The sequence below is a fragment of the Pomacea canaliculata genome, linkage group LG9 (genome assembly GCF_003073045.1).
Source record: "Pomacea canaliculata isolate SZHN2017 linkage group LG9, ASM307304v1, whole genome shotgun sequence".
Taxonomy (NCBI): domain Eukaryota; kingdom Metazoa; phylum Mollusca; class Gastropoda; order Architaenioglossa; family Ampullariidae; genus Pomacea; species Pomacea canaliculata.
Window position 1 is genome coordinate 256,340 of NC_037598.1, and position 23,253 is coordinate 279,592.

General features: G+C 43.6%; 3 protein-coding genes across 6 annotated transcripts in view; all 3 read right to left on the bottom strand.

The window, feature by feature from the left end:
- Positions 1-3,122: 3,122 nt before the first annotated feature.
- LOC112572047 lies at positions 3,123-10,430 on the bottom strand. The gene is made up of 3 exons (XM_025251556.1): positions 10,245-10,430; positions 9,211-9,905; positions 3,123-3,205 (listed from the first exon to the last, which is right to left on the bottom strand). The coding sequence occupies exons 1-3, from the start codon at positions 10,307-10,309 to the stop codon at positions 3,123-3,125; spliced, it is 843 nt and encodes a 280-aa protein (XP_025107341.1). The 5' UTR covers positions 10,310-10,430.
- LOC112571970 lies at positions 7,327-22,773 on the bottom strand. Of its 3 annotated transcripts, XM_025251419.1 has the most exons (5): positions 16,846-17,054; positions 15,554-16,515; positions 15,001-15,168; positions 14,488-14,623; positions 7,327-8,089 (listed from the first exon to the last, which is right to left on the bottom strand). In XM_025251419.1, exons 1-4 carry the CDS (start codon positions 16,908-16,910, stop codon positions 14,508-14,510), a joined length of 1,311 nt encoding a protein of 436 aa, XP_025107204.1. In that variant the 5' UTR covers positions 16,911-17,054; the 3' UTR covers positions 7,327-8,089; positions 14,488-14,507. The 3 variants fall into 3 exon arrangements, with proteins under 3 accessions (XP_025107204.1, XP_025107205.1, XP_025107203.1); XM_025251420.1 differs by lacking the exons at positions 7,327-8,089; positions 16,846-17,054 and adding an exon at positions 22,511-22,773 and having other exon boundaries at positions 13,395-14,623; XM_025251418.1 differs by lacking the exon at positions 7,327-8,089 and having other exon boundaries at positions 13,396-14,623.
- The window catches only part of LOC112571973, a 74,903-nt gene continuing 71,051 nt past the window's right edge, over positions 19,402-23,253 (bottom strand). The window contains exons 1-3 of one of the 2 annotated variants that reach the window (XM_025251425.1): positions 21,205-21,292; positions 20,453-20,620; positions 19,402-19,982 (exon numbers count right to left, since the gene is read on the bottom strand). In XM_025251425.1, the coding sequence (XP_025107210.1) occupies positions 19,867-19,982; positions 20,453-20,620; positions 21,205-21,232 (312 nt within the window). In that variant the 5' untranslated portion in view covers positions 21,233-21,292 and the 3' untranslated portion in view covers positions 19,402-19,866. Of the gene's footprint in view, positions 19,983-20,452; positions 20,621-21,204; positions 21,293-23,253 lie in introns of those variants that run through there. The other variant, XM_025251424.1, reaches the window with a different exon arrangement.

The window sequence follows — 23,253 nt, forward strand, 5'->3', positions numbered from 1 at the left end:
GTAGTAGAATATGGCACAAACTATGTGACGCTGCACCACCTGCGACCTGGGCAGACCTCTGGACCATCCTATGCAATTTAACTTGGTTCATATAACTGAGCTTGTTGATACGTGGTCGGCATCTTCTCTCCTTCCTTATCCACTTTTTTCTGTTCTGTCACCCTCCATTTCCCTCACCCTCTTCCATCTCTACCCTTACCTCCTTTCCCTCTCCCACAAGTGCGAAATCGCCCTCGGGTGGAAGCACTTTCCATCTAAACAACTACCCAACGACATTTTTTCTCGATATATATGTTTTGCGGTAGGGTATTTACCCATCCTTAATAACCATTATTTCAATGTGCAAAAAAGTTCAGTCAGAAAATATCAATTAGGAAATCACGTTCACCGTACATTACAGGGGTACATCTAGTAGACAGACACTTGTGTTAAATTAAGTAATGATTCATTATTTGGATAAGCATTTGTTGTCTGACTGGTGTTTACGGCAGAATGAAACACTGGAGAATCAAATATACATTTTTGTCTCTGATGGTTGTCACAGAAACGTAAATAGGGACCTTCGTTAAATATACTTCCATGAAAAGTCTACTGACAAGTATTTCACTTTGAAATGTATTAATAAAGAATATTATTGAAGAAGAGCTGTGGACTTTCTTTGATATAATCGTCAGACGCCTTGAGGTCAAGAAAATGAAATTGCACAGGAACCGGATGAGCAGTTATCTTTTAAACTACACTTTTGGACACTTCATACCTCAAATATAGCCAGACAACTAACTTTGAAATTAATGTTACCTCCCTTTTGTCACAGTCTCATTAACCAAAGAGATGATGATGTTTGCATGAGGCAGAGCAAGTGGTGCTTGTTTTTCTCGAATATCGGACGAACATGTGAATATATCACGCTGTATAACCTAAAAATCCAACAAATAACATTTCTCACACTTCATACGGATCATGAATTAAGTACCTAGTAAACTTCTTGGGAGATAGAAATGATAAAAAAGTAATTCCTTGGGGTATGCAAAGTATAAGAATGAAGTACTTCTCAGGGCGAAGTTCTGAATGACAAAGACTTCTAGACTGATCATCCTTCAATCACTGACATGCGCGCCATCATTCGGCTCGAGACACAGTTACGATCGGTCGTTCCTTACCTATGCGCATCCTTCTTATTTAGTGATTGTTGTGCTTTATTTTAGTAAGATATCCTCAATCATGGCTCCAAAGAAAGATTGACACTGGTCAAGATGGCGGCAAGGATAGCCTCACCGTCGCATATCTCACCGTCGCATATGGGCAACAAAACCTGTGAAATTGCACCACCTTCGGCAAGGTGCCCCTAAGAAGTACCACCTTAACAAGCCGACACCCGGATTCCAAGGATTCAATTGGATGTTGTGTTCAAAAGAGCCTAAAAGTGTTTCTATCTTTCTTTTTCTCCAAGGACACGGACAAGCAGAACACGGGTGAGAATCTCGAAAACCAAGATGGCGGTAAGTGCTCTTACGCCTCAATGTCTTGCTACCGTACTCTGTGGCTGGAGCCACCTGATAGGCAACTATGGCCCTAACACGAAGCCCGCCTCGCCCAAAGTCTCCTCACATCAAGATGACTCATGTGGCGAGCAATAACAAACACTCTTGATCCCATTCAAAAAACATTTAAGACTCAAGAGCGATACCTAGCAGCCTGGCGCTTTGTTCTCTACAGCGTTATGCTGGTGAGCATCAGCCGAAAGCTCATAGTGCGGTGGACCAACTATGGCTCCTTCACCGCCCCTTACCCTCCACCCCTATTATAAGCCATAATGAAAAATCCCCTCGGACTTACGGCAGTCGAACAATCGACCTAGGCTACGTATCGGCCACAAAAGAATTATGAAGACAGTGTTGAAAAATCCAGTATACTATTCAACGTGTACTGTCCTGCTCCAAGGGAAAGCATGCCGAAAATGGGTGGACGAGGAATTTTCAACCCTCGTAACAATCGTCACACACTCGCGGACACACAAACATGGATGTTCTATCCCTTACGGCCCCTGCCTGAAGACACGACTGTGACTGAGTACAAAGCGGTTGCGATTGAGGTTACCATCCTTCTCAGGATGACCTGTCACTCCTCAAAAATATATTGCCCCGCTCAACGCCCCAAGGCGCCGAAGGGGACACCTAGCCACTCTCCTGCCTTCAAGCTCTGCTAGATCGCCCGCAGTTTCCACTGCCTACCCTCCACCCGCTACGGACGACCCTCTTCCCCCCCCCCCCCCCAGTACTGTACTGCCAATAACAATGCCACCCAACCTACAATCAACTCCCACATCTCCACCTTCCACCCCACAGCAAATCAAAACCAACCATGACGTCGAACTCTCCTGCCATCTCAACTGTGTTCAGCGGGGAGTTGTTTGAGACGATCACAACAAGTCTTCGCGAGGAAATCGCGTCCTGCGCGCATCTCTCCTTCAACTCACGGAGCAGATTCAGTCCCGTGACGCAGTGTGTCACACCCCAGCGCGACGCCCAGCTTCTACGGACAGCGAATGACAGAAAACAGTCACGACAGTCGGCCATCAGACCTCGCAACCCCCAATATCTGACACAAGCGAAACGTCTCTCCCCTGCCCCGCGCAAGCCCCAAGCCACGCGCTCGTCCACTCCCCTCCCCACGAAATACTATCCCTCCTCCCCTTACCCCTCCAGCCCTCGACTGAAACAAGACACCCGCCCACTCCAGTTCCCCTCGGACAACGACAAACCGCCGGTTGCGCCCGGTCACAACACCCAGTGACTGTCTCCTCCCCCCACCACCATCTTCAAAGGTAGAAGTCGCCGAAGCAAACCGCCACAAACAAAACCATTCGTCTGGGCGTGCATCCAACACGGCGACTCTGATATTTGGGGATTCAGTTGTCGCTGGCCTCCATCAAGACAGGATGGCTGTTGATAGAGAACCCTGCCAGGTACTTTCGCTATCCGGCCTAAACAGCAGCAAACTGTTGGCGGCTCTACGAGACACCCCAACACTAACCCAAATCACCACTCTGGTCATACATGTAGGTATCAATGTCTGTAAAAACAGGATACATAGTCAGCCAAGAGGCCTGGCACAGTGTCATTTCAACTGCCAGAGGTGCTTCCCAGAGCCAGGATCATGATGTCTCCATACTGCCGCACAAGGACTGTCACCCCCACATCATATCCTGCATCGTCCAATCAAACAAAAACATGCAGGCTGCCTCAAAACAGGCAGGTCCACTATGTAAACAATGACCTGACCTTCTACACACTATCTGGACAGCTCAAGACGGGATGGCTGCGAGACAGTATTCATCCCAACACTAGAGGAAGCAGTGGGCTGGCAGTGAGCATCAAGCGTCACACTTCCGCATCCCTGGCTGGTCGAAATATGACACCACCACCCACGGATCAAACCCTCTGTGCAGGAAAACCCAGATCCCACTCCTCACGAACCACAGCTTCCACCCCCTTTCCCGGCCCTCTCGTCGTAACCAAACTCCATACAACCCCCCCCCCCCAACAGACAACCCCTTTTCTCCCACCCAAGACCACACAATCGCCCTCCAAAATGAGGACAGGACAGACTACCCTCGTCCTCCAGACCTAGACGACCACTGTATTCAGAGGTAGGGCAAAGCGGTATCAGCCGACCAATCACCGACAGGATGACGCATCCGGCACTCTGCTGACCACACCTCCATATGATCCCCCAGGTGTCAGAGAATCTCCAGATACTGTTACCAGCAGGAGACACCAGGCAGTCCTGGACTTATTGGCCAAACTTCTACTGTAGTTGCCTATCCAGCGGGGCTATGGCCCCATCTCCGTCGATTTGAAGAATAATTCTTGCATCATCGTGTGAACTGCTGTTTGGAGACGTCGTCTGGTCTCCAGACCTTTGCTCATTACTGTGTTTATTAGCCACAAAGGACTGCTGTGATTCCTAATTGAATTCTTCAGTTGTGAATCTCCGTGAACGAACTGGAAACAACTTGCTGATTATTTTATCTTCTCACTAACTTTTACTAGATTACTTTTGTCTGCCAAATTCTTTCCCTACTAACAACTTAGGTCCTGGAACTCAAGTACTCTATAGCCCCATATAATTAGACTTCTTATTCCCCAGGAAATGTCACCACATAGTCCACACAAAGAGTGGCCTACTAAAGATGGACTTAGAATAGGCCACCTAAACATTAACACTGCGCTCACAAAATACCTGAGTAGAAACATTCATATACAACTTCGAACCCCTTCCTATCTTTACCCTGTCTGAAGCCCGGTTACGGAACTTGTCACCCTTAACGACATCGCTATTCCTGGGTACACACTGGAACGTCGGCACCCAGAACGCAAACATGAAACTGGTTTAATCACCTACATCAGCACAGCACTAAACACTAAGCGGCTGCACACACTAGAAACTACAACGTAGAGTCAATCTGGCTAGAAGTAAAACTAAAAAATACGGCTCCATTCTTATAGGATTCAATTTATAAGAAACCTAGCGAACGAGCGAGTGACAGACCACTTCAGCTCCATGCTAGATGCCGTGCTCCTTGATCCAAAGAATACATGCTGCTAGGGACTTCAACATCGACCTCCTCAAAACCTAATAAGCAATGGATTAGAGAAGATCAGCCTAGCGTAACCTCACCCAATAGTTACCACCCCAACAAGGGTCACTAACACTTCACAGCACTCATCGACCATACCTACGTTAGCAACAAACCACAACAGACTCGAAGTCTGTGTGCCATGACAGGCCAGTGATCACTTCCCCGTTTGCCTGACGTGGCACAAAATGGGACCAAAGTTCCCAGAAATTCACACAAAACAATCACCTACCATCCTTTAAAACCTTCGAGGAAACTAATTTCTAGCTATCTATACAACTCTCCCCTAAACAAAATATATGATATCACAGACCCAGATGAAGCCATCACCTACTGGCACAACCAATATCTACAAATATACAATAAGCATGTACCACTGCGGACCAAACGTGTTTAAACACCACATCAAACCTGCTGTTCGACCTGGAGCTCAAGCCGCAATTAATGTAAGAGACAAACTTAAAAGGAGGGCCAGGAAGCGGAATTCAAAAAGCAAAGAAATTTTGTCACCGCTATGAAACGAAGCAAGATGAAAAACTACTTTAGCAAACTCATAGAATGCAAACAGAACACCAAACTGATGTGGAAAGCCATCAATCAGCTAACAACAAGTCAAGAAAAACCAGTCCGCAACTACAATAGCCCCTACACACTGAACGCACATTTTGCAGGAATTGCTCCTAGGGTAGTCTTAAATGACAAGTCACAAGAAAACAATCTAGACAAGTTACAAAGCTTCTGTAACTTAAGCACATTGATATGGCTCTCTCCATCCACCAATGACTATATTGGATTATATCAAGCACTTACCAAACTTAAAGATACAACCCAAGGTCCAGACAGCATCAACAGCAAATCCTAAAGCTCTCAGCACCGGCCATTGCGGAAAGCCTGACCTATCTATATAACCTCTGTATTGATAAATCTTACTTTCCAACACACCTTAAACAAGTGAAAGTAATCCCAATTCACAAATCAGGCGATCCAAGCGACCCTACAAATTATCGTCCAATCTCAATTCTATCACCTCTCTCAAAACCCTTAGAAAAACACATCCACAAACACCTACAAGAGCACCTTCTAATGTATGAACTCCTCCATACAAACCAATCCGGCTTTAGGCCCCGTCACTCTTGCCACACTGCACTTACATCTATGGTGGAACAATGGCTAAATAATATTAATGATAATCTTTTCTCTGCCGCCTTATTTGTTGACTTTGCCAAAGCCTTTGATGCCATAGATCACAATCTGCTTATCAGAAAACTAACTCTATAAACTAAATACCAGTAGCACCGAACTCCTTATCTCCTTCTTGACAATCGAACTCAGAGAGTTGCTGTAAACAACCAAACTGTCTGATCCCCTTGCAGTTAATTCGGTGTCCCTCAAGGGTCAGTACTAGGACCCCTGCTTTTCTCCATATACATAAAACGATTTCCTCTCCATATATCCCAATCCTGTGAAATGTTTGCAGACGACACCACAATACAACGCACACCACCAACAGATTGAGCCACTCGCTTCCATCCTACAGCTGAGCGCCGACGAGCTCCAGGCTTGGACTGAATCCAACCACATGTCCCTCAACCCCCAGAAAACTGAAGTCATGCTTCTAACAACCAGTCAGAAAAGACAAAACCTAGCCACCCCATTTCCTACTATCCAAATCGGCGCTCAGTCAATAACTGAAGTACAGGTCCACAAACTCATGGGTGTTACCATTGACAACAACTTATCGTGGTCCCAACATATTTCCACCACAAGTAAGAACATCTCCAAGAAAGTCTACCAGCTGTCCAGAATCAAACATTTCCTTGACACTCACACAAGGAAACTGTCATGAACCAGCCTGGTTCAAGGCCAGAAAACAGGGCCGAACTAGTAATGAAAACTTTAAAGAGGGACAGTTGGTACCCTGAGGCGATACAGGCTGTGGGTGAACAATAGGGGTAAAGAGGTTATCTCCCTTTGTTGTAGCTGAGCCTGGGAATCGAGGGCGCTTACGTAATGGGGGACCGCAGGCACCACTTCACGGGTACGTTAATACACGGGTGCTAATGGAAAGGCCGGTACACTCGGCCATGAGAAGAGAGTTTGTTTTCTTTACCACCGACTGGACACCGGTGCCGACTAGGGGAGCTAGACTTAGCGTCGCGACAGTCGGGGGGTGTGGGAGCCGACCGTGGGAAGATGAGCGGTGGATAGACGATGGGTACCCCGAGTATAGCGCGAGGGGGTGTAGTCCCTCTAGTCAGAGTTCGATAGCGTCAGAACTAGTTTGGTAGAATTGACAGGGGCCACGTGGCCCGGTAGTATATAAGCTAGAACCGCACTGTAGTCGAGGCTTTTCCCTCGTGTTCCAGCAGAGACGTAGTCTCTGAGTGATTGTCAGTCGCAGGCAGCAGGTCTGAAATAGGGAAGCCCGTTCAGTCAGAACGTATCACTACCTGCTGGCACTTGTGATCTGGTGGAGTAGAGAGGAGAGTGTGAGCTGTAACCAAGGATTAATTCTCCCAACGACAAGCGAGGGAATTTACTGTGTCCGGCAGCAAGACGTGAGAGGCAGCGGTTGGCAGACCCCACCGTGCCACCGGTCCAGTGTGGTCATCTACAGAACAGCCTACAGTCATCTCTACTGTGAGAATCGTCGCTCCACCCATTGCCTGGAGTAACTGGGTGGGACAGTGACAAGAAGTCTGGAAGACCAGGTGCATGCAGGCAGCTGCACCCATCTTCAGGGGGCAACGACTTTGAGTCCAGAAGTCAGCTCTACTACGAGCATCGTCGCTGCATCCATTGCCTGGGGCAACTGGGTGGGACAGTGATAAGAAATCGTCTAGGAGACCAGGTGTACGCAGTCAGCTACACCCATCTTCAGGAAGCAACAAGCGAAGCAGTCGAGTGGGACTATCAGTACGATATTATTCCAAGACTGTGAATTGTGTGTCAGGGACGGACCGCGTGTCCGGACATTTGAGCAGATACGTGCAGATACGTAAGATCTAATTATTTTCTCAATTCATTGTTGTTTAAGTGTCTTCATGTCAACCTAATTTGCATTTGTTTTAATTATAATCTTTTACTTTGTACACTGTCTTGTCAGTTGAGTGTTTGCGCACGCGGGTGTGACTGCTAGTCAGGACGCGTGCGGACGTGTGAACGGGCGGACGAGAGGTGAGGGTGAAAGAGGGCGGAGCGAGCCAGCCAGAGTGACCCCTTTCCCTTAAGGGCGAGTGAGGCCCATCCCTCTACAGCCACGCACCGTTTCATCACAGAAACTCTTCTATCTCTATGTGTAACGGTGAGCATCCTCACACATTCATATACTTGTTAAATGAAGTGTGTAAACTGTGAGTTTATATAGTTTGACATAGACATCAGCGTGCTCTTCTAATCACTTCGTAGTCCTGTTTGATTGTCTTACAATCATTTTTTCGCACTTTAACTTTTTTCAAGAAGCTTGGTCTTACATAAATATTTGAAGATCGAGACTGTCCTTCAACTGTCGAATGCCTTCTTCCAGTGCATTGGATGATGCCTCACTGCTGGCACAGATTCCTCCCACACGCAGCTTTATCTTCCCTAAACAACAAGACAACAGACAATCGTCTGTACAACCAGGTTTTTCATTCAAAACTCAAACTTAACTTGAGAATTTACAAACAAAATTCAGAAAACGCAATCCTAGCCCTGGTTTCATACACAGTTACTTTAACTTTGTATCCCTAATGTTCTGAATAAAGTGTAGGTAATATAAATATATAGATGCTTGTGGGTTTGTGTGTGTGTCAAGGTATTTCTTGTGCGGTAGGGATATGTTGCTCATGATTAGTTGCTGCATTTTAAGATGTTATTGCCATATCAATAAGAAATATCACTAAAGCACGCACACACACACACACGCACACGCTCACACACACACACACTTAGCCACCTATGCACGCGTTCACCTCGCTCATTATTGTTGCTGAAGGCACTGATGGCTGTCGCCGTTTCCAGATCTAGAAGGATATTCTTCATTGTGATGGACACCAGTCTGGGACACCGGCTTACCAGCGTCACCAGAGCTGGGCCATAGCACCACCTGCCCCGCACCACATACGACCACTCCAGGAAAGCTGGCCGACAGAGCATGGACACAAGGCATTTACATTCACTCTAATTGTTTTGTGGTGGAGGATAATAAATAAGTTTTATAATGCACCAAGTGCGCATATACATATATACTAAAGATAAACACACACACACATTTTACCTCACGTAATCAAAAAAGATTTCCAAAGAAACCACTCCAACGAATTACATACTGTTACGCTACAGGATCAATTAGGAATGGTAGATTGTTGTTAGGATGGCACTAGGCCTGTGGATATGTCTAAAAACTCTTCTCAGCACAATCTCCTATGCCCCCAATCTAACCACTCACCCACCCACAAACATACATTCGCTACAGGATCCACGAGATGATGTATAGCGAATTAAGAGAAGTCTGTTTACTTAGATAGTTTCCATTTATGGTTCCATCAAGTGGAGGTAACAATCGACAAAGGGTGGGACTGTGTGCATACTGGACACCTCGACAACAAGTCCCTCGACGGTATTCGAATCAGATAGTTGGGCAGGTTCATAAGTAGCCATACATGTTGTCCCCAACGTGAGGCAATACACGAACCGCAAGTTAGGGTTCTTGTCGAAAACCTCATTAAGAGTCAGCTGGGGGATCTCGTTTGGAGGATAAAGTTGAAGACTTAAATCAATCGGAATAGTAAATCGTCTCAGGAGAGGGCAGGCATAGACCAGAGTCTTCATGATCTCCTCCGTTAGAAGTTCGAAAGTGATTTCGATTTTCTCTAAAAATCTCCTCTGAGTTCTGAGAAATTTACATATTTCACAGATGACATGACTTTTCCAGTCTTTACTAGCACTGTAATACTTGAAACCCGAGCAAGAGAAACTTGTCAGTGTCATGTCATCAGGCAAGGCTCGCAACAGTTTGGACATTGAGCTGAGAACAGCATTTGCCTGAGGCGCATCGACAGTTTGTGGTGCTTGTGCTCTTCTGTCCAAGTTGATTACAAGGTGTCTGACATGGAGGTACAATCTGGGGCCTTTGTGACCAAAAAATGAGCGGGTCTTTTTCCAGTTCCAGCCAGGATGGACAGTGACCTCGAACTTGTGCCACATGGAGGGCTCAGAGATGATTGCCTCTCTCCACCTTTTACATGCTTGACAGCAGGAACCCCTATCTTCATTGGACAGTTTCCTGAGCACAAATAAAATAATATTATAATTAATGCTGATAATAATTAATAAGCAAAAGTATCGCAATCAGATTATGGTGCGTTTTCTGGATTCCAGTTGTGTTGTTGTTGTTGTTGTTGTTGTTTAAGTCATTGTAAAATAGTATCTTGAAAAACTGTCCTCTACATCTCAGAGGTGACAGCAGCCATGTATGGAGCATCAACGTCAAGCAAAGACTTGGTGACCGAAAGACGGAGAAATAAATAAGGGATGACAGGCTTTGTTTGTTTATTTGTGTTTAATGCTGTGCCAGCAGCTAGGGCTACTTCACGGCAAGGATGATAGGCTACAGAGTAAATACCTGAAGATGATGACAAGAAGCTCTGTGGGCAGCGCATTGAAAGGACCAGTAACACCCCACTCCATCTTTACTGACGTCTTTTTAGTTGAATGACATCACACGTGACTAGTATTTTGTTTTGAAGGAAAGACGTCACAACACACGTCATCTTGTGCGTCACCAGTCGCTCCCTCTCTCTTTCTCACATAGACAACCACACACACAAAGAAACACATACCTGTATACATATACACAATACAATAAACACAGATGCACAAATAAATAAACAAACACACACAAACATTCTCTCTCTCACACGATCACAAACAAATTAACACACATAATCACAAACACACGCACGCACACAGACACAAACACGTCGTTTTACACTGACACGCTCACACTCACACGTATACACACATACACAGGACTAGACATCACACACACACACGCCTGTTAATCCTCCATCTTCTATTGTTCAGCACTAATTAGACTTCTTTACTTTATTTATTTTGTTTTACCCTTAAAGTGCTAGTCAAACCTGAGGGAGAGGCGAATGCCCGCGAACGAAATTTTGACCGGCCTGCCTCTGTCTCAGCGCCTGGGGACACTCCTGTGTCAGTCAGGTAGCTGACAGCAGACGACGATTGGCGGCTATTTTGGTCCAGTTCGCGGGGAAAGGTCAAGGCCTTCTCCCGCTGACTGTAGCAGTCCCTGACGTCACGCTCTTGCTACGTCACGTGACGTCGGCTTGAGTGGTGTGTGCTGCTGGTTGTGGTAGCTTTGGGGGTTGCACTGTTCGGGCCCCTCCCTTCCTTGTCCACGGTTTAGGCGTGAAAAGCGTTCACGCGCTTTGACGTGACTTGGGTGTCGTGGGCGCTGGCATTGGTCACAGCTCCTGGGAGACAGGTAGTGACCCCAGAGAGCAGAGTCCCTCGTTGCAGTTCTTACCTAGGCGCTGAGCAGCGCGAGAGTTTGTGTTTGAGAAGACGCTGGGCCGTGCTTTGAGCAAGGCGCCGGTTGAATACTCTGCCACGACTGACTCAAGCTTGTGGGCACTGAGAGGCTGGTTCTACTAGCGAGTTGTTGCCAGCGGTGACCACCGGGACTTGGGGACAGTTCGAGAGCTGACGGAATGACAGTCTTCGGTTGTGACCTCTGGCGTCTACGTGAATGTGCTTCCGTTTCTGCTGTGGAGAGCGGGTGACCGCCGGTCATTAGCACAAGCCGTGTGGGCTTTTCGTGTACGTCCTGGGTGTGCAGTCATAGTGTACTTCCTTTGTGTACGTCTTATGCCTGCGTACCTAGTGCACCCGTTTCTACGCATTTTTCAGCTATATCAGTGATGCCCAACCTTTTTCGGCCTGCGGGCCATACACATTTCTGACACGCGTGACACGGGCCGCTTCGCCGCAAAAATACAAAAAAGAAAAAGATAGAGCAGATACAATTTTTATTAGAAACAAGTTGTACTTACCATTAATTATATAGTAAATAGTGAGATATTTGAAGTTGTTCTCCCGAAACCAACTTCTGAATGTCTGGCTGCATCGTAGAGACACCAAGTCGGAGTACTGAATCGAAATGTTCGTCCATCGAAACAAAAAAAAAAAAAGATTGAGAGACGCCCCTACGTAGGGATAAATACTTCTTCTTCCCTTTTTTCGTTTTTTTTTTTTTTTTTTTTTTTTTTTGTTTTTTTTTATTACTAACATGCCTATTTCCTGCACTGTGGGCAGAAGTTTCGCGGGCCGGATGGAATCGCGTGGCGGGCCGGATATGGCCCTCGGGCCGTAGGTTGGGCATCCCTGATCTATATGATATGTCAACCATTCTACGCGTCTTCGATTCGTCGTCTTCGTCTACTGGGCCTGCGTCTGCATATATCTATGGGAATTGAACTGTGTTTTGTGCCACATGAACCAACACCAGACACTGTCAACTGAGCGTCCCAAACTCATGATCTTTGTGAAGTATTAAAGACTCAGGGGTATCTACACTTACTTGACTGTGCTGTGCTGCAGTGCGCGCTTTTATTTACTGCTTTGTGTCAATTTTGTTTTTATTTTCTTTACGGGCGGGGGTGGGGGGGGGACAGTCCCGGTTGTTGTTGCGTTTTTGCGAGTACTCAAATGCGTATTTTTTTATATTTTTTTTGTGTATGTATCCGTGTTTGGGTATATATATATATATTTAACTTCGTAGTTGTGTCGTTCTTTCCGTCTTTGTCATGGGTTCGAGATGTAAGTCGCGTCCTGTCACCGGCCGAGTGACTGAGTGTGTTTGGCCGGCTGTGCGAGTGGCCGTGAGCGTGCTTCCGGCGACTCTGGGGTGGTACGCGACATTCAAATATCCTTCAACCATCAGCTGGCTGCCCAGTTCACATAACAACTTAGAACTCACCAACACACATCCTTGTCTGACAAGATGGGGGATGGAAAAGGGGTTCTGCTGTAGTCATGCCCGCGGCTATGATCTGGGCCCGGCCCTGGTCGATGGATTTTTTGTTCCCTTTTCTTTGTATTTGAAAAGAAGGTTTGGAAGTAACATCAAAGCATTACACATACAGATGTTGAGTTTCAAGTCATATTATACAATTTCCAGCCCTAAGGTAGGCATACTACTGGTGGGAAGCAGAGTCAGCGGACAATGGTATCATCTTATCGCTGGACGTGCTTGGAGTCGGACGGCCGGCGGAAACCGAGGATTCATCACACATGGACGTCTAGAGGAACGGTTGTACTTTGAGATTACTGGATTTATAAGCAACTAGGGGCCATGCAAGCAACTCGGGATTGACAGTGAAGAGACATATGTGACTGATGTGTGGCCACTCTGTGAACCGATATGATTACGATCAGTACATGGGGTTGCAGCCATCAAGGCGAGAGGTCAAAGGTTTTTCGTAGTTTCATTAACGACATAGTAAAACTTTCTCTTCCAGTTTCTTTATCACTAACCAAACTACATTAGTCTACACCGGGCGTGAGCAAAGTACGGCCTGTGGATACCTTTTCGACTGGCTGTGAAATACACTTGTTTTCATTTTTTTAAATAAATCAGCCTAGGTTTATTTGATTGAAATTTATTTCATCAAGTAAAGCAACGTTAAAAATCACCAATCCGTAACATTCTAACACGAATAATTTACAAAGATGTCTGTAATACTATTATAGGCAATAAACATTAACACATCATTGCATAAAATAGAAAATGTAATATAAAAGTTTACGTTTTTAAAATAAAATAATATATCATCTCGCTTGAATTATACAATACGATCTTGGAAACTTTATAAGTACGCATTTTCTTAAAGACTTGTTACAAACACAATAAACCTGTGGTGTTTTTGTTTGAGACAGAACTCTAACAGTAAGAGGTATAATCAGTAAAACAAAAAATCTAGAAATGTATTGCTCTCTTCACAATTTCAGAGTAAACTACAGTTTACAGATAAGTCAAAACAAAGAATGTTTTGTGAATGCTGTCGGCGTCTTGTTTAGAAAAAAAATTCATTTAACCGATTCTTACATGTGTCAAAGAAAACAAACATAAGTAACAAGCAGTGAAGGTTTGTGGACACGCACCCTTGACCCGGCGTATGGTGGAGTAAGGGAGACAACTAATTTAAAAAGGTTTGACTTTTCTTTTTGTTTGCTTCGGTTAATTCCCTTAGCAAGACAAGATTTTTTAAAGTTATCTTTTGCTTTATGACGAAAGCATGAAAGATGAATTATAAAAAAAAGTTTATAATGATTGTTAATGACACATGAAGTAACACATCTAAACAGTCATCTGCCCAGTGCTGAGGGAGTCACTATGTACACTGAGTACCTGGTCAAATATTGGACAGGCAATGTTGAGACATTTTTTCTCGATTATATTGTTTGGCGGTAGGGTTTTTTCCCCATTGCTTAATAACCATAATTTTACATGTGCAAACAAAGTTCAGTCAGAAAATATCAATCAGAAACTCACTTGCAAGTACATTACAGGGGTACATATAGTAGACAGACACTCTTGTGAAATTAAGCAATGATTTATTATTTGGATAGGCATTTGTTGTCTGACTGGTGTTTGCGGCAGAATGAAACACTGGAGAATCAAATATACATTTTTGTGTCTGATGGTTGTCCGGAAACGTAAATAGGGACCCTTCGTTAAATATAGTTCCATGAGATAGTCTACTGACAAGTATTTAACTTTGAAATGTATTAATAAAGAATATTATTGAAAAAGAGCTGTGGACTTTCTTTGATATAACTTTTTTCAAGAAGCTTGGTCTTACATAACTATTTGAAGATCGAGACTGTCCTTCAACTGTCGAATGCCTTCTTCCAGTGCATTGGATGATGCCTCACTGCTGACACAGATTTCTCCCACTCGCAGCTTTATCTTCCCTAAACAACAAGACAACAGACAATCGTCTGTACAACCAGGTTTTTCGCTCAAAACTCAAACTTAACTTGAGAATTTACAAACAAAATTCAGAAAACGCAATCCTAGCCCTTATTTCATACACAGTTACTTTAACTTTGTATCGCCTAATGTTCTGAATAAAGTGTAGGTAATATAAATATATAAATGTTTGTGGGTTTGTGTGTGTGTCAAGGTATTTCTTGTGCGGTAGGGATATGTTGCTCATGATTAGTTGCTGCATTTTAAGATGTTATTGCCATATTAATAAGAAATATCACTAAACCACACACACACACACACACACACGCACACGCACACACACACACACACAGACTTAGCCACCTATGCACGTGTTCACCTCGCTCATTATTGTTGCTGAAGGCACTGATGGCTGTCGCTGTATCCAGATCCAGAATTATATTCCTCATTGTGATAGAGGCCAGTCTGGGACACATGTTCACTAGGTTCACCAGAGCTGGGCCATAGCACCAGTTGCCCCGCACCACACACGACCACTCCAGGAAAGCTGGCCGACAGAGCATGGACACAAGGCATTTACATCCACTCTAATTGTTTTGTGGTGGAGGATAATAAATAAGTTTTATAGTGCACCAAGTGCGCATATACATATATACTAAAGATAAACGCACACACACACACATTTTACCTCACGTAATCAAAAAAGATTTCCAAAGAAACCACTCCAACGAATTACATACTGTTACGCTACAGGATCAATTAGGAATGGTAGATTGTTGTTAGGATGGCACTAGGCCTGTGGATATGTCTAGTCACTCTTCTCAGCACAAGCTCCTATGCCCCCAATATAACCGCTCACCCACCCACAAACATGCATTCGCTACAGGATCCACGAGATGATGGTATAGCGAATTAAGAGAAAGTCTGTTTACTTAGATAGTTTCCATTATAGTGTGCCATCAAGTGGAGGTAACAATCGACAATGGGTGGGACGGTGGGCATACTGGAGACGTCGACAACAAGTCCCTCGACGGGTATTCGATTGAGATATTTGAGCAGGTTCTTGAGGTAGACATACATGTTGTCCCCCAACATGAGGCAATACACGAACCGCAAGTTAGGGTTCTTGTTGACAACCTCATTAAGAGTCAGCTTCTGGATCTGGTTTGGAAGATCGAGTTGAAGACTTAAATCAATCAGAATAGTAAAGCGTCTCAGGAGAGGGCAGGCAAACGCCAGGGTCTTCATTAACTCATCAGTCAGATGCTCGAATGTTATTTCGATCTTCTTTAAAAGCAAAAATCGTCCTATAGTTTTAACGAAATACATATCTGGTGTGGCGGTTATATGTAGCATTTTTGTCAGAGACAAGCGCCTTATTTTGCTCTCGCCTGCCTCCTCATCTGTAGGAGCAACCGCCATTAGCAGACTCCCCCAGCTCTGTTTCGACAGGAGCTCCAGTGATGTGAAACTGACTTCTTCTAAACATCTCTTCTGAGTTCTCAGAAATTTACATAGTTCTAAGATAACACGACTTTTCCAGTCTTTACTATCATTGTAATACTTGAAACCCGAGAAAGAGAAACTTGTCAGTGTCATGTCATGAGGCAAGGCTCGCAACAGTTTGGACACTGAGCTGAGAACAGCGTTTGCCTGAGGCGCATCAACAATTTGTGGTCCTTGTGCTCTTCTGTCCAAGTTGAGTACAAGGTGTCTGACATGGAGGTACAATCTGGGGCCTTTGTGACCAAAAAATGAGCGGGTTTTTTTCCAGTTCCAATCAGGATGGACAGTGACATCGAACTTGTGCCACAGGGAGGGCTCAGAGATGATTGCCTCCCTCCACATTTTACAGACTTGACAGCAGGAACCCCTGTCTTCATTGGACAGTTCCCTGAGCACAAAAAATGACAGAATAAATAATGCTGATAATAATTAATAAGTAAAGTATCGCAATCAGATTATTTGCGTTTTCTGGATTCCAGTTGTTGTTGTTGTTATTGTTGTTTAACTTGTTGTAAAATAGTATCTTGAAAAACTGTCCACTACATCTCACAGGTGTCAGCAGCCATATATAGAGCATTAACGTCAAGCAAAGACTTGGTGACCGAAAGACGGAGAAATAAATAAGGGATGACAGGCTTTGTTTGTTTATTTGTGTTTAATGCCGTGCCAGCAGCTAGGACTATATCACGGCAAGGATGATAGGCTACAGAGTAAGTACCTGAAGATGATGACAAGAAGCTCTGTGGGCAGCGCGTTGAAAGGACCAGTGACAGCCCACTCCATCTTTACTGACGTCTTATTGGCTGAATGACATCACACGTGACTAGTATTTTGTTTTGAAGGAAAGACGTCACAGCACACGTCATCTTGTGCGTCACCAGTCGCTCCCTCTCTCTTTCTCACATAGACTAGCACAGAGACAAAGAAAAACATACCTGTATAATAAGTGTACAGTGGAACCTCGGTTAACGAACTTAATCCGTTCTGGAAAGCTGTTTGTTATCCGAAATGTTCGTTATCCGAAACAATGTTTTCCATAAGAAATAAAGGAAATAGATTTAATGGGTTCCCAGCCCCTGTTGACTCACTAATATTTGAAAGTTACAGGCTATACAGGTATTTGTTTTAATGAGAACAGTTAGAATACAATATAAATGGAGTTAAATTAACATAAAAACGATAACGAACGCATTTAAACATCAGAAAACTTGCCGTTTTGACGGCGTGGTTGGAAGCAGGTGTGGGGAGGAAGGGGTGGAATTACTGCCTTGATTCCCCCTCCATGAGCACGTGACATTGTAAAATCGGGGGTGACTTCCCTTTTCTGTAGCTTTGAGGCGAAAGGAAAAAACTTGTCCAGTGTCTGTTCCTTCTGCCTTTTTTGTAAAACACTTCGGTAATACGACATCACATATCCGACAGACGCATGCCACCTTCATACTTTGAAATCATTTCCTTTTTCAATTCATTTGTTAGCCGCTTCCTTGTCATTACCTCACTACTATTAATTGCTCTTAATCTTCTTTGGAGCGTACCTAGTGTACCAGTTTCTAAACATTTTTCATCTATATGATATTGTCAACCATTCTACGCGTCTTCATTTCGTCGTCTTCGTCTGCTGGGCCTGCGTCTGCATTCATCTATGGGAACTGAACTGTGTTTTGTGCCACATGAACCAACACCAGACACTGTCAACTGAGCCCCCCATACTCATGATCTGTGTGAAGTATAAGACTCAGGGTATCTACTCTTACTTGACTGTGCTGTGCTGCAGTGCGCGCTTTTATTTACTGCTTTGTGTAAATTTTGTTTTTATTTTCTTTGCGGGGGGGGGGGAGTCCCCTGTTGTTGTTGCGTTTTGGCGAGTACTCATCGGTTAATTCCCATAGCAAGACATTTTTTAAGTTCTCTTTTGCCTTATGACGAAAGCATGAAAGATGGTTTTTTAAAAAAAAGTTCATAATGATTGTTAATGACACGTGAAGTAACATATCTAAGAAGTCATCTGTGCAGTGCTAAGGGAGTGCGCTGAGTACCCGGTCAAATATTGGACAAGTGATGTTGAGACTTTTTTTTCTCGATTATATTGTTTGGCAAATATTGGTCAAATATTGGACAAGCAATGTTGAGACAGTTTTTCTCGATTATATTGTTTGGCGGTAGGATTATTTCCCCATTGCTTAATAACCATTATTTCACATGTGCAAACAAAGTTCAGTCAGAAAATATCAATCAGGAAATCACGTGCACGTACATTACAGGGGTACATCTAGTAGACAGACACTCGTGCAATATGAAGTAATGATTCATTATTTGGATAGGCATTTGTTGTCTGACTGGTGTTTGCGGCAGAATGAAGCATTAGAGAAACAAATATACATTGTTGTGTCTGATGGTTGTCACAGAAACGTAAATAGAAACCTTTCGTGACATATACTTCCAATGAGATAGGCTGCTGATATCAAATCAAATCAGATCAGACTTTATTGTCTGTCGAGGAGACACAGGACAGAAATTTTTCTTCGCTCACAAGGCTCATACAGACATTAACACACAGTTAGCAGTAAAGATACAAGTAGTTTGGATCTTCGTCAGATGGTAATGAATTCCAATACTTTAAATTTCTGAGTATATATTAAATAAAGGAGTTGGCATTGCACATTGCAACGAAATGACCGTATTCCATTTTCTTCATCCTTCTAGAACTAGTTTCTATGTCAAGGCTGTGTTAAATGTACTGACTGGGATGACTTTTAGAAGCATGTCCTAATGCTTCATTTTGGGATAGGCATTTGTTGTCTGACTGGTGTTTGCGGCTGAATGAAGCATTAGAGAAACAAATATACATTTTTGTGTCTAATGGTTGTCACAGAAACTTAAATAGAAACCCTTCATGAGATATACTTCTAATGGGATAGGCTATTGATAACTATTTCACTTTGAAATGTATAAATAAACAAAATTATTGAAGAAAAGCTCTGGACTTTCTTTGATATAATCGTCAGACGCCTGGATGTAACACTAAAAAAATTAATTGCACAAGAACCAGGTGAGCAGTTATCTTTTTAACTACACTTTTGGACACTTCATGCCTCAAATATAGCCAGAGAACAAACATTGAAATTGATGTTACCTCTCTTTTATCACAGTCTCATTAACCAAAGAGATGATGATGGCATGTGGCAGTGCAAGTGGTGCTTGTTTTTCTCGAATGTCGGACAAACATGTGAATATATCACGCTGTATAACCCAAAAATCCAACAAATAACATTTCTCACACTTCATACGGATCATTTATTAAGTACCTAATAAACTTCTTCGGAGAGAGAAACGATAAAAATGTCATTTCATCGGGTGTAAACAAAGTATAAAAATAAGACTTCTCAGGACGAAGTTCTTACCATGACAAAGACTTCTAGAGTGATCCATACTTCAATCACTGACATGCGCGCCCTCTACAGGAAATGTGTAACTGTCAGCATCCTCACATATTCATATACTTGTTAAATGAAGTGTATAAACTGTGAGTTTATATAGTTTCACACAGATATATACTTTCTAAATTAATTGTGTTATCAAAGATGTAACCCATGGTATGTGTTCTACAGAAGTCTGATCATTGACAGCTTCATTTTTACCGACTAAGACATCAGCGTGCTCTTCTAATCACTTCGTGGTCCTGTTTGATTGTCTTACAATCATTTTCTCGCACTTTAACTTTTTTTCAAGAGGCTTGGTCTTACATAAATATTTGAAGATCGAGACTGTCCTTCAACTGTCGAATACCTTCTTCCAGCGCGTTGGATGATGCCTCCCTGCTGACATAGATTCCTCCCACTCGAAGCTTTATCTTCCCTAAACAACAAGACAACAGACAATCGTCTGTACAACTAGCATTTTCGCTTTGGGGGAAAACTCAAACCTAACTTCATAATTTACAAACAAAATTCAGAAAACGCAATCCTAGCCCGGGCTTCATACATAGTTATTTAAACTTTGTATCTAACATTCCCTAATCTTCTGAATAAAGTGTGACTGATATAAATATAAAAATGTTTGTGAGTGTGTGTGTGTGTCCTATCCCCACTAAATGTTTCAGAAATATTGGTTTGGATTCCAAGACTGCACTAGTTATTTCCTGTGCGGCAGGGATATGTTGCTCATGTTTAGTTCTACATTTTAAGATGTAATTACCGTCTCCATAAGAAACATCACCAAAACACACACACACACACACACACACACACACACACACACACACACACACACACACACACACACACACACACACACACACTCTCTTAGCCACCTATGCACGCGTTCACCTCGCTCATTATTGTTGCTGAAGGCACTGATGGCTGTCGCCGTTTCCAGATCTATAAGGATATTCTTCATTGTGATGGACACCAGTCTGGGACACGTGCTCACTAGCGTCACCAGAGCTGGGCCATAGCACCACCTGCCCCGCACCACAGACGACCACTCCAGGAAAGCTGGCCGACAGAGCATGGACACAAAGTATTTACATCCACTCTAATTGTTTTGTGGTGGAGGATAATAAATAAGTTTTATAATGCACCAAGATCGTATGTACATATGTACTAAAGATGAACAAACACACACACACATTTCACCTCACCTAATGAAAAAAAGATTTCCAAAGAAACCACTCCAAAGAATTATATACTGTTAAGCTACAGGATCAATTAGGGTTAGTAGATTGCTGCTAGGATGGAAAAAAGACGTCAGTAAACATGGTGTGTGGTGTCACTGGTCCTTTCAACGCGCTGCCCACGGAGCTTCCTGTCATCATCTTCAGGTACTTACTCTGTAGCCTATCATCCTGCGTGATGTAGCCCTAGCTGCTGACACGGCATTAAACACAAATAAACAAAGCTGTCATCCTGTTTATTTGTCCCTCTCTCGGTCCCAAGTAATCTCCTGTAGATATGTCTATAAACTCTTTCAGAACAAACTCTTGTGCCCCCAACCTAACCACTCACCCATCCACAAACATACATTCGCTTCAGGAACTACGAGATGATGGCATAGCGAATTAAGAGACAATTTGTTTTACTTAGGTAGTTTCTGTGTCGTGTGGCCATCGAGTCCAAGTAATAATCGACAGTGGGTGTGAAGGTGTGCAGCCTGTAGACATCAACAACGAGTCCTCGACGGTATTCGAAATCAGATACATGCTCATGTTCATGAGGTAATTATCTACGTTATCCCCCACCATGAGCCACAACACGACCCGCAAAGTCAGGGTTTTGTCCACAACCTCCTTCCGAATCAGCAGGGAGAGATGGTCTTTAAGAAAGGGTTGAACACTTAAATCAAACAGAATCGTAAGGCGTCTCAGGAGAGGCAAGGCAAACACCAGGGTCTTCATGATCTCATCGGTCAGATGCTCGAATGTGATTTCGATATGCTCTAAAAGCGAAAATCGTCCTATGGTTTTAACAAATGACCTATCTAGTGTGGCTGTTCGATGTAACATTTTTGTCAGAGACAAGCGCCTTATTTTGCTCTCGCCTGCCTCCTCATCTGTGGGAGCAACCGCCATCAGCAGACTCCCGCAGCTCGGTTTCGAAAGGAGCTCCAGTGATGTGAAGTTGGCTTCCTCTAAAAATCCTCTCTGACTACTCAGAAATTTACATAGTTCACAGATGACACGACTTTTCCAGTCTTTACTAGCACTGTAATACTTGAAACCCGAGCAAGAGAAACTTCTCAGTGTCATGTCATGAGGCAAGGCTCGCAACAGTTTGGACACTGAGCTGAGAACAGCGTTTGCCTGAGGCGCATAAACAGTTTGTGGTCCTTGTGCTCTTCTGTCCAAGTTGAGTACAAGGTGTCTGACATGGAGGTACAATCTGGGCCTTTGTGACCAAAAAATGAGCGGGTTTTTTTTTTTCCAGTTCCAGCCAGGATGACAGTGACTCGAACTTGTGCCACATGGAGGGCTCAGAGATGATTGCCTCTCTCCACCTTTTACAGACTTGACAGCAGGAACCCCTATCTTCATTGGACAGTTCCTGAGCACAAAAATGACAGAATAAATAATTGCTGATAATAATTACTAAGCTAAAGTATCGCAATCAGATTATTTGCGTTTTTGGATTCCAGTTGTTGTTGTTTTGTTGTTGTTGTTGTTGTTATTGTTGTTAACTTGTTGTAAATAGTATATTGAAAAAACTGTCCACTTACATCTCAGAGGTGACAGAGCCAGGTATTGAGCATCAACGTCAAGCAAAGACTTGGGACCGAAAGACGCAGAAATAAATAAGGGATGACAGGCTTTGTTTGTTTATTTGTGTTAAATGCTGTTCCAGCAGCTAGGACTACATCACGGCAAGGATGATAGGCTACAGAGTAAGTACCTGAAGATGAGGACAAGAAGCTCTGTGGGCAGCGCGTTGAAAGGACCAGTGACACCCCACTCCATGTTTACTGACGTCTTATTGGTTGAATGACATCACACGTGACTAGTATTTTGTTTTCACGGAAAGACGTCACAGCACACGTCATCTTCTGCGTCACCAGTCGCTCCCTCTCTCTTTCTCACATAGACAAGCACACAGACAAAGAAACACATACCTGTATACATATACACAAGACAATAAGCATAGATGCACGAATAAATAAACAAACACACACAAACGTTCTCTCTCTCACACGATCACAAACAAATTAACACACATAATCACAAACACACTCAAGTACACAGACACACAAACACGAAGACTTACACTGACACATTCACACTCACACGTATACACACATACACAGGAGTAGACATCACACACACCTCTTAATCCTCCATCTTCTATTGTTCTGCACGAATTTAACTTATTTACTTTATTTATTTTGTTTTACTCTTTAAATGCTAGTCAAGCCTGATGGAAAGGCGAATGCCCGTGAACCAAATTTTTACCGGTGTTTTCAAATATCCTTCAACCACCAGCTGCCTGACCAGTTTACATAACAACTTAGAACTCACCAACACACAACCAGGCCTGACAAGATGGGGTGACAGGGGGGTCTGCTGTAGTCTTGTCCGAGGCTATAAAGAGTGCCCGGCCCTGGTCAGTGTTTTTTTTTTCTCTTTTCTTTGTGTTGGAAA